Below are 16,325 nucleotides of genomic sequence, written 5' to 3' on the forward strand. Positions count from 1 at the left end.
ATGGGTTCCTCTACATTTATTGCAATTGCTAAATGATTAACAACATTCACAACTTCTTAGATAAAAAAAAAAAAAGAAAAAACCCAAAAACTTCCATTTCGTAACATCACAAACATCTTCTAGGTTTTACCAAGGACCAAAAACACTAAACTTCTCTATCTGATTTCCAGTGATGGAAACAAGCCAGAGACAGTAAGCACCCAAAGTAGCGAGTTAGCACTTTCCGGATGCCTGTCGTCCTCACGGGAGAGACCCTGGAACTAGAATGACAGAAAAGACGCTGTGACTTTGACAAGGCCACACACCCGCACACGCACTTGCACGCTCCCTGCAGAGCAGCCTTTGCCGAGACAGCAAGGTGGCACAGAGGGCCAGCACGCACTGGTCCCCGGCTGGCAGCTGGCAGAGGATACACCACCATGTTCCGCCCTGGTGCCCGTAATGTCTCAATGTTGACTCCACAGGAGAAGTGTCACCCGAATGCTCAGAGGACTTTTCAGGCTCAAGAAGTAGGTGTTTCTTTTAACGTTTGCCAAAGGCTCACAGTGTCAGCTCAAAGTGGGATGTCCCCAGGAGGAGGAGTGGCAGGAGGCTGCAGGAACAGGGCTCACACCCTGAGAATTTCTAAAGCATGTTACTTGTGAATAAAAGCAGAGAAAGCTAAGAATGAACACACTAGGACAGAGCTAATATGATGGTCAGAGTGAATATGACAGTCAAAGCTATGCTCAAGAGAGAAAAAGTGCTGAGGGGTGCAGGTCTCGATCAGGCCAACGAGCATGCTGAAGGCCACGGGGTACCAAGGCCCTGTTCTCAGAGTTCCATCCTGTAACCCAACCCACGGCCAACATGGAAGACTGATGGAAGGATCAGAAAAGAAAGGAGCAGAAGATGAACCTCCATAGCTGTGGTTTCCCCACAGCACCCCTGACAGGCTGGTTGGCCTCTGCTGAGGGGCTGCCAGTGTTGCCATGGCCATAAAGATGTGCCAGTTGCCAAAGCAACAGAAGTGACCAGAAGCAGGCAGAGATTTGGGGGCTATAAGCAATGGGAAGAGAGGTGGCACCAGGCAGGTGAGATGCCACAGTGAATGGCAGGACAGACACACAAGACAGAACCAGAGAAACCGAGACTATTGCTGGGAGGTCTGTGCTCTGAGAAAGCAAGGATTTCTTAACAGTCAATAAAAGCAGCTGACACAGTAACTCACTACTATAGTATCAGTAGGACCAAGTTCTGCAGGTTTTAGCCCATATTTAAAACTTCAACACTGCTGCTTTAAGATGAACAGTTGAGATTCCCACAGCCTGAGAATTTCGCACATAGTTGCAAAGCTCTAGGAAAAGCTGGAAGGGGTGGCAATCATACGCCTCGAAATAGCAAACAGCTGTGGAGCCCACTCCAAGAGGATTCTTTCTGTTCTGTAAAAGGGCCCTAACAAAACAATTTCTACTGCCATACATGCAAAAAATGAAGAATCTTGAAGCGTTTACCCCCACCCTTTCGTAGAAGACTCCATATGTGGTTTAAAAAAATCAAACCGTAGCTTTCTTTCTGGATTCTAAAGAGACATGTAAATTTGGGGGAAGTTTCATCAATGTAGTGATTACTCCCACTGAATACAGCTATGTCGTACTGTTGCTAAGATTTTGTTAAGTCTCTTGGGATGCATTTAAGAGATGAGACTCCATAAATCAGGGGTCCCTAACTCCCAGGCCACAGACCAGTACCAGTTCTGTGGCCTGTTAGGAACTGGGCCACATAGCAGGAGGTGAAAGGTGGGCAAGTGAAGCTTCATCTGTATTTGCAGCCGCTCCCCAGCGCTAGCATCACCGCCTCAGCTCCACCTCAGATCATCAGACATTAGATTCTCATAGGAGCACCAGTCCCTGGTCCCAAAAAGGTCGGGGACCGCTGCCATAAATAACATGTTCAAGGGATCAAGTATTTCCACTTGTTCAAAGAGCTTCAGTGCTCTCACTGACAGGCTGTGGTGCCAGAACACAGATGACATTCCCTTTAAGTTCTGGAAATGAGAAGACACAATAGGTAATGAATTCAGCATCAAGTTTGCTAACAGAGCACTTCTGCAGAGCAATGTGCCGTGAACGGGAAAACTGACCAGTGCTGTTTCTTGAGCACTAAAGGCACTGGGGCTGCCAAGGCAGCACCATCTTCTGAGAGGGAACCAGGAAAGACTTGGAGGGGACTTGCTGCCCAAAGCATTTGGAAGAGGAGGAAAGGCCAAAGCAGGTTGGAAATGGTACATTCTTTTTCCTTTAAGAATAAGAAAAGCCAGCAGAACCTCCGCACCAGAAACTGTAGAGACATTTGTTTTTTGTGTACACACCAAACCGACTCAGGCACTGGCTCCAGGGTGCATCCAAGGCAGAGGTGGCGTTTTTTAGAGTAATTGCTGCTTCAAGGCTTATCTTTATCACCAATGGTTTTCATCTATTCAAGGAGAGAATGATTTTGTTCAAAACCAAGTTGGAAATTTTGGGTGGGGAGAGAAACTAAAAAGAGAGAAAGATGAGGATATTCATAGGCCCAAGGCCCCTTAGAAGAAAAAGGACTTGAAGACCCTCAGAAAAGGAAACGAAGCGGCCGTACTCTGAGGCCAGTTTCCAGGTTGCCCTTACACTTATGAGACGCAAGGCCACTCCTGTGGCTCCCTGGGAGTTCTGCACTGAGGCCCTGCAGGCAGGCCTCGTGCAGCTGTGCTTGGAGAGTGTAGGGACTTGCTTCTTCAGCCAAACCTGGAAGGTGAGAGTGGGGACACATCACATCCAAAGACTCTTTTTGTTTCCCTCACAGAACTTTTTGATGTTTCTTGGTGGTATTTTGATGTCTGGTTTTTGGGGTGTGGGGAATACTGACTTTTCTGGAGGAACGGTCACTGCGTATCAGAATGCCTTAGGCAGGATGCCCGATGTGTCAGCTTGAGCACATACCTATTTGTTGGCCCGTTTGTGTCTGTACATCTGCATCATCCTCTGACGGAACACGTCGAACGTGTCTTCCTTGTGTTCCTGCCCGTCGGCGCCCAATCCCTCCCCTTCTGAGGCCGTTCCCCTAAAGAGCGAAATGGAGAGTTAGCCATACCCGCTCCTGGACCTGGCCACCAGGAATGGCTGAGCAGTCAAAGTGGACAGAGGTATGCAGAATGTACCACAGTGATGGCAAAGGAGAGGGCAAGTGCAGATGCATTTGCACTGGGAACAGGGGCACTCACCTGTGCAGGTGCTCAGAAGCCTGGAAGCCCCCCGCCATAGGTGCTAAGCTCAACTGTAAATAAAATATCTGCTGGCTGTTAATGGGTTTAACCAATTCTGGGCCGGGTTCCACCCTGGCAGGCCTGCGTATGGGTTCCCAGAAAAGGGAAAGTGATTCTTGGTATAACTACTCAGAATCACCACTCAGTTTTTATGACAATAAAAAATGTGGCCAAAATGCCAGAGTCTAAGAAGCCATTTAAATAGTCTGCACAAGCACAGCAAGGAGCCAGTAAATACCTGCCTATGGTAATGTCTGCTTCTCATCTCATCTGAAGATTCCCTTTGCTAAAAAGATAACTGCCAACTTTAAACCATTTCGATGTGAAGGGAACTAAGAATTAGGCTGCAGGTCAACAGACTCAGGACTGAATCCCAAAGCAAGCCTATTCTCCCAGGCAAGCCTCCCCGTCACCCCCTGCCCCGCCCTGAGCTCCTGCGTACATGCCGACAGGCTCCCTGATGCCCTTCCCACAGGAACCCAGGCCGTGGCCCTCCTTCCAGCCCATCTTCTGCAGCATCTGGAACCCCAGGTTTTTGTCAGTCAGCTTCTGCTGGGCGAAGTCAAAGTCCTTGGGTTTCTGAGGAAAGAGCAGAGTGTGGCATGTGGGCTGCAGCAAAGCATCCGGAGTGAGAATCTCCAGCATGGTTTAAAACTGACACTCCTTCATGCTTCCTTGACTCCCCAGTTACTCACGATTAAGCCATGGTTGTCTCCCTGGCTCTTACCCTAGAAGAGATAAAACAACCTAGAGAGGCACTAAGAGTTTAGTGACAAGAAGGGAAGTACACCCTGAGGTATGAAGCAGTGTGTGTGTATATAAGCGTGGGTGCAGGAGTTACTGAATGCAGCTAGAGGAGCTGGGAGGTAAGGGTACCAGGGGTCTCAGTAGGAGGGTGGACTGAAGTCTATCTACAGAGCGTTTAAGGAGGGACGCAGGGACTCAGGGAGGGAGGTGCTTGCTGTTGGCTGGGGCAGATAAAGGTGACAAACAGCAGTGTAGGAGAGACATGCACAGGCAGAACAGGAAAGCCAGAGGAACAATGGACAGTAGCTGCCAGCCTGGGGTAGGGGCCCATCATCATGAAGTGACCTGGAGAACAGAGGAGGTAGAATCTGCCACTGAGATGACAAGGGGGTGCCTGCTATACCCTTCCAGATCCAGGGAAGAACAACTAAGATGAATGGAGGGTGGTGAAGGCAAGGCAAAGGCTGACCAAGGGTCTTCAAATATCAAGCCCCCACTCCGCTCAGGAAAATGCTTGGTGGGAGCAACTGGAGGAAAAGGGATCAGCTCGGTCTGGACAGATCTCTTAAGTGTTCAATCTGTCTAAGAGTCACTCTGCCCTGTCTTCTTGGGCTTGGTGTGCACGAAGAGCTGCAGGCAAGGCCTCCTTCCTACCTGCAGTCACCCCAAGGGAAAGACCTGCATGCATCTATAGGGCACCTGCTGCACACTGGGTTAACACACATTTCATTTAATCCGCAAGGTATCTCCTATCTGCATGGTAGGTGTGACTGCCATGTTTTACAGATGTACAGAGGCCCAGGAACTACATGCCAAGATTAGGTGGCCAGCCTGACCCTGGCTGCCCCCTCACCAGGCTGTGCCTTCATCCGGGCAACTAGATGGGAACCTGGGTTCTGGCTTAGCTTAAAACCCAGCACACCAGCAGAACCATGAGCTCAGGTGCAGGAATGCCCCTCCTCCTGCTGTAGTTGGGGTCAGAGTGATGCTTCATCTGATGTGGTACACTCAGAATGGGTCTGACTCATTGGGAGCCGCAACGCGGGCTTTACACACCACCTGACACCAGCAGAGACCTCCTGGCTCCCCACTCACCTCCCTGACTTCTAGGGACCTACAATGCCTCCATGTGTCCCAGGTGACTTCGCCTGGCCATGTGGAATTCACCTCCATTTCTTTAAGTAACCTGCTCCCCACAGGGGCTTCCTAGTTTAGCCAATGGCAGCTCCATCCTCCTGCCTAGGCCGACAACCCTGGACTCCTGGCTTTTGCTGTTCTACACCCAATCTATCTGAGAGTCCCACCAGGTCCATCTTCTCCAGCCCTATCCTTGGCTCTGCCTGGCCCCCAAGCCACAGGCTTCTCTCAACACAGCAACCACAGTGGCCATATCATCCGTCCAAACTCCACCATGGAACCCCAAGGGCCTCCCCCAGAGAAGGGCTACAGTGCTGACATCTGTGTATAGGCTTACATGACCTGGGTCCTAGCTGCCTCTCCTTCACCTCCCCACCTTCATCACTCCACTAGAGCCCAAAGAGTTTCCCGCTGACCTGTAACCACCCTGGGGCCTCTCCCAAGCTCTCACTGATCACCATACAAATATCACCTTTCAGAGACTTTCCCTGGCCTTCCTGCTTAAATGGTACCCCAACCCCACCTTATTCCCTGTCCCCCATTGACCTGCTTCATTGTACCCACAGCACCCCCTCATGACTTAGTCATGCACATTTTGGCTCTGCTTGATGCTGCCTCAGGGTGGGCACATGGGGCGTGATGCATAGAAAGTGCCAACCAGTCAATTAACACACACGTTCTGCTTAATGTTTTAACCACAATTATAATCCACTTAATTAAAACTCCTTGAGGGCTGAGACATTATCATGTTCATCTCTCCATTCCATTGCACATATCAGACTCCAACTATCTGTTAAATAGACCACTTTGTACAAAGCTAAATAGTTTTCAGAAGTCCTTGGAGAGAAAAGGTGTTTGTTGTATTTTGTATATTAACACACAGTCTGATGTATGAGCACAACTTAATTATAAGCCAGTGTCCTTTGAGATACTGACAAATTCCAACTGACTATATTACACGAGGACTTGCAAATGGTCACACTCACCTTCTTTTTGGACACAGGACGACCCCGAGGCCTGTCATAGGCGATGCGAACTGGTTCGTGAACTGGAAGACAAAATATAAATATATATATATACATATACACACACACACACACACACGCAGACACACACAAACATACACACACCCCTATATGCTCTTTCCCCACGTGACTAAAACAGAAAATGAGTTTTGGCTAATTGCCCCTCTGCTGACAGAAAGTGGCTACGACACACACAAGGCCAGCTGCTTGGCCTGGCTCCTCTTAGGAACCATGTGACTACCAAGCACACTGAACACGTGGGCTCAACTGAAGACTCCTTGCCGTGAGACTCCTTAAACATAGGATGCCTACATTTATGATGAAATTCCCAATGTGTGCATCACATTCCATGACTGCAGGAATACACTTTGCTTCAGAAACGAATATGTTCAATGCTATGCCCTCCAATGTCTCTGCAATTATCCCACTGATAAAGAATTAAAGTCCACATAGAACTTTCCATCAAAAACAACCATACTTCTCATACAAAACTCTGAATCACATTATTGTTGTTATTATCTATGATGGACAGATGAGCTGATTTTGTCTCATCAACCAAAGAACTGAGAGCTTCTAAAACAGGATTCCACTTTCCCCCATGCAGGACATACTCGAGCATTCTGATATGCAACCACCATCGGCAGTAAGCTCTGAAGATCAAGAGTTTGGTAGAATAGTTAGCAATCCATTGTGACACCAACGTTTCCAAACACAAACCACGGGACTGATTTATTAGTGAGAAACTATGCTGACACTGCTGGGTGTGAATGTGACAGTCTCAATAACGTAGAACACCCAGGTGACATGGTTCGCCGCCACCACTTCACATGCAGGTATCACAGTATCAGCCCCACAGAGCATGGCCCAGGCTGTGCAAACACCTGGGTGGGCAGGGGGCACAAGGAATAACCTGGGCCATGACCAGCCCATTAAAAGGCCATACACGATATGATTCCACCTACTGAGATTAAAAAAGGCAGAACCATGAGGCCAGAAAACAGTCAGTGGTTGCAGGGGCCAGGTAGGAGAGGGGACTGTAGAAGGACACAGAGACACTTTCTGGGGACAGGTTCTAGCTCCACTGTACTGGTAGGTTCATGACTATACATATTTGCCAAAACTCCTTGAACTATCCACTTGAAAGTGGTGCATTTTATTGCTGGTAAACTGTACCTCAAGAACCCTGACCCTCCCCACAGGAGGGATCATGGAGCACACAGCTCCCGCTAACAGCTGCCAGAGACCTCCCCCGACCCTGTCCCATGACCTCCTGCCTCATCTTCACTTAGCAGGTATCACTACCCCAGGTCTTCTTTGGCTCAAAAGTCTAGGCATTCCCCAAGGTTATGAGCAGGAAATGGCTAATATGATCTGGGCCCATCCCTTCCACAGCCAGGGCTTCCCTGCTGGAATCTGAGCAATGGAAATCCCAAGCAGCATGTGGGGCACTAGAAACCACAGACTATGCAGCAGCATCACCTCAGAATGTCAATGGTAGACCAACTGGAAATGAGTTTCACATGAACATTTGGAGTGGTATGCAAAACCATTAGGACTGTTTTAGGTTAAAAACAGAAGACCAAAGAATCCCATGTTGAGTGGGCCCTGGGAAGACTGGGAGGTAATGTCCAGGTCGGCAGTAGAGTCAGAGGTAGGAAGGGTGACAGGGGCCAGCTGGTTATCTTGCAGTGGAGCCTGGGCTGAGGGCCAGTAAATTCTTCAGGTCAGGCAATGTCTCTATAACCAAGTACTCCACCTCAGGTGCTTAACAGTGTGGCATGGTGTGCTGACCCACTGGCACTCACCTTTGGGCTCCTGGATGAGACACAGCCTCTTGGGAGCCGGAATCATGCCAACCTTCAATGACTTACTGCTGACCCTCTTCCGGGGGAAGCAGGCTCCCAAGGAGGCTTGTGACAGGGTAGGCACGCCAGCTGAGCTATCTTCGGCTGCCTCACTTGGGAGGCCATCGGCGGGAGGGCTGTCCTCGGAGCCTTCAGACTTGGGAGCCCCTCCTGCTGGCATGGATGGCCCTCCGGGAGCATGGTCCTCCTCAACCCCCTCTTCATCCTCATCCTCCTCATCCTCCTCATCCTCTTCCTCCTCAGGCATCACTTCTAGGCTCTCCAGCTCAGCCTCCTGAGGGGGCTCATCCTCAAACTCTCCTTCTCCTTCCACAGGCTCTAGGTCACTTTCACTGGCGTGCAGGTTCAGTGAAGATGATGTAAAACAAATTGATGGGCACAGTTCAAATACTTTCTTTCGATAGAATTTGAAAGCTGAGCTATTTTGGTCATGTAGAAACCTGGGATAAAGATGATATACACTGGTTAATCAGAAGGTCTTCTGATTATTCTTATTTGCTGAAATTGTCCAGATGGACCTGATGAAGCTGGGGGTGGGACAAAAGAGCAAATAACCTGACCTCTTTCTACCAGCTATGGCTGATGGTGCAGCTTCAAAATGAGAAAGTTTGAGGTGCCAGAATGTCAGGCCCAACTGCTTTTTGGAAGAGGGAGGTGGAGGAACAAGGTATGCAGGGACGACCATGGACCATGCTGGAATGAGCTTAAACACTGCAGCCCAGAGGTCTGACCTGGCCTCACTCACCCTTTTCTAGTGATGTCACTGGCCCTCTGGGCCTCTGTCTGCTGTGACTCTTGGGTCCCTCTCACACTCCCAGGTATGAGATGAAGGAAGCATGTCACCCCAGCACCTTCTGCCTCATGTCCTGCAGAGAAGCTGCTTAAACATGGTGATGATAAAGCCTCTCTGTGCCTCTGAGTCTGAGGGCCACCTTGACCTGTAGCCACAGCTGGGGGCTGCAAATGGTGTGGAAAACCAAAACACGCCTGAAGACACAGAATACACTTACAACAAAAGAAAGACAGCCCTTGTCCTTGGACAGGATAACTCAACCTCACGAAGATGTTAATTCTCCTCTTATTAATGTAGTAATGTCAAAAAGTATCCCAATAAAAGCACTATTTGTTTCTGGATCTGGACAAGATAAAGCTAACGTTCACGCATAAGACCCACCAGATATTACAAGGTGTGTGAAGTCTCTACAGTTAAAACAGCATGGTACTGGTCCATGGACGAATGGACAGACAGACCAAGAGAAAGGCCAGAAACACTATCTGATGAAGGTGGCCTCTCAAACCACTGTGAAAGAGGCAATCTTTTCAACAAATGGTGTTGGGACAACTGGACAGCTTTTAAGAAAAATATTTAAATTGGATCATTACTGCATCCTCTACTCCTGAATAACCCCACACAGATCAGGGATCTAAATGTAAAAAATAAGCCATAAAAGTTCTGGAAGTACGTAAATATGGGGAGAGTATAGGGAGATTTTTTCTATGACTCAGTATACAGGTGCAGTAAAAAAATTGTGAAATCTGCATACATGAAACACTTCTGCACTGTAGAACATCTCATATGCAAAGTAAAAGATAAATATCAAAATAAAAAGGAAATATAAATAACAACATTATAGATAAAAGCACTTAAAAATCAAGAAAGAAAAAGTAATAGTGGAAAGGGTTAAGAACTTCTACCCTCCAGACACTTGGAACAAGACGACTAGTTACAGACTGGAAGAAAAGGTCTGAAAATCACACATCTGATAAAGGACTTGTACCAAGAACATATAATGAACTCTCACAATTTATTACTAAATAAATAAACAAACCAATCAAAAAATGGGCCAAAGATATATGACCCAATTAAAAAATAGGCCAAAGATCTGGACTGACATTTCACTAAAGAAATGTGGAAAGCACATAAGCACAATGGAAGATGCTAAGCACCATCAATCTTCAAGGAAATGAGAACCACAATGGGATAGCCCCTCTCCATCTTCATACTGGGACATTAAAAAGATGGACACTAGCACATGCTAGAACTCTAGTTCGAGCTGTTGAAAATGCAAAATGGTATAGCCACTTGGAAAGGCAGTTTGGCAGTTTTCTCAAAAGTTAAAATGTGGATCTACCATGAGAACCAGTCTTTCTCCTCCTTAGTATTTATCTGAGAGAAACAAAAGGTGTCCACAGAAGTACTTGTACACAAATGATCATAGCAGCTTTATCTGTAATATTTTCAAAATAAAAAGACCTCGAATGCCATCAACAGGGAATGCGTGAGTAACTGGTCCAGCTATACAGTGGTCCCACTTCTCTGAGTTTACCTTTTGTAATTTTTAGTTTATAACCATGCAAATTTATACTTATTTTAAAAATTAAAGACAAAAATAAAGCCCTAAAACTTAATTTTTCAACAGAAACAAATGAACCTGACTGTATGTCAAACCGATGACATAGCCACACACACAAAATGAATCAACTCAAAAGACTACTAAGCACATCAGAGGTATTTTCTTCCAAGAAAAATAAAAACACAAAGGCATCTTGGCCTTTATAAAACAGGCATGCTGCCAGGTTCAGTGAGTTTTAAACTATTTAATGAGTGCTGGGGAAGAGAGTGCATCACCCCACCTGTTGTTGCTGTAGGGTTCTTGCTGTGTGTAAGAAGGGGACAGCATATTTTGAGGAACACTGCTCAGAAAAAGTTGCACAGAGGGTGAGGAATAACCCCAAGCCAAGTGCACAGGATAATGCAGAGTTTTCTTGCAAACTTTAGTTTTCATGGGGGAAAGAAAAGGACTGATGAAACGCTCCTGGCTGCCCTGCACTGAGCTATCTGCCTCGCCTGGCCCTGCCAGGGTGACGGCCTGCACACCATGGGCAGTCCTACTCTAAGGCCTGCAGAGGGTAGCCCCTGAGTTCAGCAGGCCTGTAAAAGCAGAACCAGGCTGAGTGTGCCTACAAGGTCATCAGTGCTCCAGGCAGCTGGTCTGGGTCTCTGAGGAAGCAGAAGGCACCCCAAGTGCAGTGCCCACTCAAGGTCCCAAACAAGCTAAAAGAGTACAATCAGCAGTGGGTCTCAAAAATGCTCTAGGAAATGTGAAGTTTTTAAACTGTATTCTTTATTAGTCTAAAGCATGACTCTGTAGCATGTTGGGAGCAGGGTGAGGGTCCAGAGACTCAGCAGGCTCTAAGACACAATGTACACAGCATTCAAACCCACTTGCTCCCCAAATACTCCCCAACTGCTTTGAGGGGAGCCTCGCAGGGTTACAATAACCCTGAAGGAAGAGAACCTATGCCCCAGAGGCAGGGCTGCTTCCAGGCTGTGTGGTGTTGAATCTGAGCAACGGTGAGGGTAATGGTGCCTCTCCCACCACGAAGGTGCCAGGTTGTCACTGTGTGGAAATGCTTGTTGTCCACACCTGGATCAGGGACCACCATCATTCCACGAGCAGTGAATTCTCATCAGCCTATAGTAGCCAATGTGACCAGGAGGCAGTGCCCTCCTCTCCTTCAGGCTCTTGGGCAAAGATGTACTCTGACCCTCTTCCCACTCCTGTTCTGCCTCTGCTCAGGTCCTGGGAACACTGTCCCTTTGCCCAAGGAGCTATCTCCACCCCACCGCCATCCCCCAGAACAGGCGCTTCTCTCTCACAGCCCTGAGCTCAGCAGAAGTGAAGTTATGACTTATCCTGGTGTGACCGCCAAGGCAGGAATGCGTCTGCCAGGCTATCCAGTGGCCTCTCAGGACACTTGTGGGGCAAACAACTCAAATCAGAAGGGTGTGATGGGTACATACCACAGGTCAGGGTTGTCGGTGCTGTTTTCTATGCTGAACTGTTCAATCTCTGGTCCCACCTGAGCAACAAATTTGGCCAGTTTTTCTGCAGTCTCCATTGTCTTTGTGTCAACTACAAAACAAAGCAACTGTCACTTGTCAGTTCTGAGCTGCCACTTACCGTGTGGACATCACGGGGCTGTAGAAACTGATTACAAAGAAAGCTCCTCATTTCCCCCTCTACATCTGTGCCTTTGCCATGTTACTCTGTAGCTATGTTCAGCAGAAATGGACTGCCCTCTCCCCTGAACTGGGGCTGATCCCGGGACTCCTGCTGGCCAACAGATGTGGCAGAAGTGCCAAGTCCGGGACTAAGAGGCCTTGAGCACCTCTAATGCCTCTCTTGGAGGCCTGACACCAACTCCAGGTGAACCAAGCCCAGCTCACTGATGGAGAGGTGAGAGGCACATGGCCCAGTCACCCATATCACCTCTATCAGTTCCAAACAACCAGCTGCTGCCTAAAAACACATGTGCAGGCCCAGATAGGCTAAGCCCTGTGTGAAGCCAGTTTAGAGCTGCTTGTTTCATAGCAATAGCTAGAAAATGCAGTTGTGTAGATTCTTCCCCTCTAGGTGCCCACCTAATGCTGAGTGGGAAGCACTGGTTAGGGGACAGGCCTGTTGCAAAGAGAGAAGGTAACGGCCAGGAGAAACAGAAGGGACTAAGTTGGTAACTTTAGAAGGAACTGCAGGTCAGCTAATCCTGAGGAGGGAATATAGAGACTTAGGAGAGGAGGCAGAATGAGAACAGGGCATCCTTATGGAATATAAAGGAGGCAAGAACAGAGAAAAGTGGATCAACGAGCTCACAGCCACAGACTGGCACATGTGGCCAGCAGTAAAACCTTGCAGGGAGACAGAGTCACTGGGCAGCAACCTGTGTTAGCTCAACCCTCAGAACAGGAGGAAGGGTACACCAGGACTCTTGGGCAGCCCCTTCAAAGAGGAGAGAAAGCACTTCCTTATGAACCCATCCTGGCTAGGTCCCTGTTGCTACTGCCCACTGCCTAGACCACTGAGGCTACAATCCCCTCTTGGCGGAGACTCCTGGAAGAGTTGGGGCTGGGGCCCAGAGGAAGGGAACAGGAGTGAACACCCACCATCAGAAGATAGGCAGGGAGAGGAGCTCTGAGGGGCTTCAGATTCATCTACTCCTGCTGGCTTGGGAGATGGGCCTGCAGCTTCTGGGCTGAGGTCCTGAGAAGGTCCGCCTGGGTCTTGTGGGCAGTCCTTGGCAGCATCACTTCCATCTGGTTGGGGTGGCTTTCCCTGTAAGGAGCCTGGAGCCTGCCGGGTGTGGTGTTTCAGCCTGGTGCCCGAGGATAGGAGGGTCTGGGTCCCAGTGGTTGCTCTCCTCACCTTCCAGCCTTGGAGACCCTGAGCTCGGAGGGGCCCGCGCCGCCGCCCTGGGAGCAGCCTCTTCTTGAGGCTCCGGACTGCCCGGGCATACAGCATGGCTCGGACTGCACACTCTGCCGCCAATGGCTTCTGATCAGCTCCTGGCAAGGTCTGACTCATCCGCTGCGCTTCTGCCAGTTTCAGCTTATAGTATTTATACTCTAGACTACTATCATCGGACAAAAACCTATGTAACAAAACAGGTACAGGACGACACTGCTAAAACACCAGCATGACCAATTCACTGCTACAAATACACTTCTGCAATCCCTTTCTACATGATGGCTTCCCTGCTGTCCAAGGCTCTGCCTGGCTCCACCAAGGACCCAGAGCTGGGCCCAGGTCACCTCCCCTGCCTAGAGAGACCAGAGGGCAACAAGGAGCTTTCAGCAGTGATGGATTCCTCCTCTGTTTCTGTCATCAGCAGCCAGGAAGGAGCTCTTAACTCCTAATAGTTTCACAACAGAAATCAGTCACCTTGGAGCCATGGAAGCATTCTGCTACTAGGACACTATAGGCATCACTCCAGGATGCCATTTTCAGAAATGACACCCTTCAAATGGTGGGCTCTCAGCTACCTTTCAATTGTATCACTTTCTCTAATAAGTACTGTATTTATAATGAAAACTTTTAATTTAAAAAGTTATTCTATTCATGTGAAGAGGCAGTAAGGCAAGAGACATTTTCACTAACAGTTGCAATAAATCACAGACAGCTGCTGTGACATATCCCTCATCTTATACAAGCATTTTGCATACACACCTCAGCTCATCCTTACACCAGCACAACAGAGATGTGGAGCTCCAAGCCCAACAAGACCACACAGCAGGTCTACAACAGGGCTGGTGCATGAACCCAGGTGAACCTGACCCAACCTCGTGCTCTTCCCACTAGCTGACGCTACTGCTCAAAATAAACATCTCACTTTCTGTTCTGAACACCATCAGAGCAATACAAACATTGCCATGTGCTCTATGGGAAGGATTTAGAGGTTCAACATTTAGAGACCTACCAGTAAGCAGGGTCCTCCTTGAGAAGAGCTCTCTCTTTAGGAGATAGGCAGCCTCCGATGACACGTGTGACCAGCTGGTCAATGGTGTCCACCACCTTGTGATCTGCTCGCTGGGGGACAGCTGGAACACACGCAAGGGCTTTTCTGAGAAACACATTGGACCATGTGGGGCCTGGCAAGACCAGGACAGAGTCGGGGCTTAGGATGGAGCCTAAGCAGGCACCAGCAACCGAAATCCTCGTCATGAGACCAGCGTTGAGAAAAGGAAAGCGGCATGTTACTCTAGAAACCAATATGCAAAATATCCTCCCAAAAGTTATAATAGCATAACCACAAGGACAGAAACAGTCACAGGCTTATAATGACTGTAAAGAAAAATGTATGTATATGTTTTATAGAAGGAAATGGTATGTAGCAAATCCATACCACTTCTCCTGTATCACCTAACTTGAATGTTCACAATATTAAAGATACAAAATGTGTTTAGGTATAAAGTATGCAAAAAGTTGATCTAGGCTGTGATTTCCAGTAGGAAAGAGGGAAGAAAAGATATACAAATATGGATACAAAAAAAAAAAAAAAAAAGGAAATGTACCAGAAAATTAACAGGCATTTTCTATGGGTGGTAAATGTCGCAATTTCATTTTATCTACGAAATATAAACATATGAGTGTTCTGTAATCAGAAAACATATGTATATAGACTTATGAGAAAAATTTCCCAATTAAAAGTCAACAGTCCCAAGATAGGTGTTTACAGAAAATATTCGCTGAATGTATGAAAACATTTTTTAAAGTATGAATTTCCTACAATATGGCTGTAATTTACAATGCCACCAGCAACACAGAAGAGCATCTTCTTCAATTGTCAGTTATTGCAAGTGTCCTCAAATAATAAGATTATTTAGTTTTCTGCTATTTGCACAGAATAGTTCATTCAATAAAAACCACTCCCGAACTGGAAAGGTTTTCCAGTTTGTTCTGTGGCGTAACTGTACTGTCCTGTCTTTGCCTATGTCTGAGTTGTAGCTTTGAGCTTATTTTAAACATCGGTGGGAGCGCTTTATACAGGGTAAGTCTTTCAATTGTCAGTTATTGCAAGTATTTCCATTTTGAAATTGTTTTGTTGTTGTTTTAGGCTAATTTTACATCATTTTACAAAAGAATAAGAGGTCCAAAGTCAGAAGCTTTCAGAGATAAAAGCAATTTGTGGGTTACTGCAACCATTTCTAGAGACGATGACAATAGCATCAGAAAGTAGGTCCCAGCAATCCTCCTGAGACTGTATTTGTTAAAGAATTTAAAAATAAAAATTAGGGGTGGTTCCATAGAGTAGTGTTTAGCACGTCTGCTTTACACACAGAAGGTCCTGGGTTCGAGCCCCAGTGGAGCCATAGCCCGTACTCCGGGCGCGCCTGGTCCCCTGGGTGTGCCAGGCCCCAGGTACGCCAGGTCCCAGGTGTGTAACACGAGTGTGTAAGAGGAGACGCCCCGCCTTCAGAGATCCAATTCTTAAAGGGGAGACGGCAACATCCGTAGGTCAGGGTGGAAGTGGAGGGTGTGGGGGGAATTAAAAAAAAAAGTTAAAAAAAGAGTCTTCCTTGCCTGTTAAAATAAAATAAAAATTAAAAATAATAGTAATAATAAATTCAACCAAAGATGTCATCCCAACATTTCTAACAGTAACAGAAACAGTGGTGGGGCAGTACTGGCGCTGTCCACCTGCTGTCCAGATAGCCAAGGCTTGTAGACACCGATTATAAGGGAACAGCAGCTCTAACCGGCCTCAGAAGCCTCTAAAAGGTAGCATGAGTCCAACATCAAGGGAAAGGTATGGTAATTTGTTAGGTCAATGTCACGATGTAGTGAGTTGTAGAAACACAAAAAGGGCCTATGACAATCTTGTAAAAGCGAGCAGTAGTGTTTTCGGACTGCACAGGCAGGCCCACCTGCCTGGCAGCACCACAATAGGACAGTGGTGGACAACTTTAGGTTATGGGTGACTTTTTTCTCCAGTATC

General features: G+C 47.5%; 1 protein-coding gene across 14 annotated transcripts in view; it reads right to left on the reverse strand.

The window, feature by feature from the left end:
* SUGP2 (SURP and G-patch domain containing 2) overlaps positions 1-16,325 on the reverse strand; it is a 24,131-nt gene continuing 7,806 nt past the window's right edge. For 5 of the 14 annotated variants that reach the window (XM_039867938.1, XM_039867939.1, XM_039867942.1 and 2 more), the window contains exons 4-10: positions 14,307-14,427; positions 12,997-13,481; positions 11,857-11,968; positions 7,992-8,491; positions 6,148-6,209; positions 3,720-3,856; positions 1-3,075 (exon numbers count right to left, since the gene is read on the reverse strand). In XM_039867938.1, the coding sequence (XP_039723872.1) occupies positions 2,955-3,075; positions 3,720-3,856; positions 6,148-6,209; positions 7,992-8,491; positions 11,857-11,968; positions 12,997-13,481; positions 14,307-14,427 (1,538 nt within the window). In that variant the 3' untranslated portion in view covers positions 1-2,954. The remainder of the gene's footprint in view (positions 3,076-3,719; positions 3,857-6,147; positions 6,210-7,991; positions 8,492-11,856; positions 11,969-12,996; positions 13,482-14,306; positions 14,428-16,325) is intronic. The other 9 variants (XR_005653919.1, XR_005653917.1, XR_005653918.1 and 6 more) reach the window with 9 other exon arrangements.

This window comes from Pteropus medius, unplaced genomic scaffold (genome assembly GCF_902729225.1).
Source record: "Pteropus medius unplaced genomic scaffold, Ma_sr-lr_union100, whole genome shotgun sequence".
In the NCBI taxonomy this organism is placed as follows: domain Eukaryota; kingdom Metazoa; phylum Chordata; class Mammalia; order Chiroptera; family Pteropodidae; genus Pteropus; species Pteropus medius.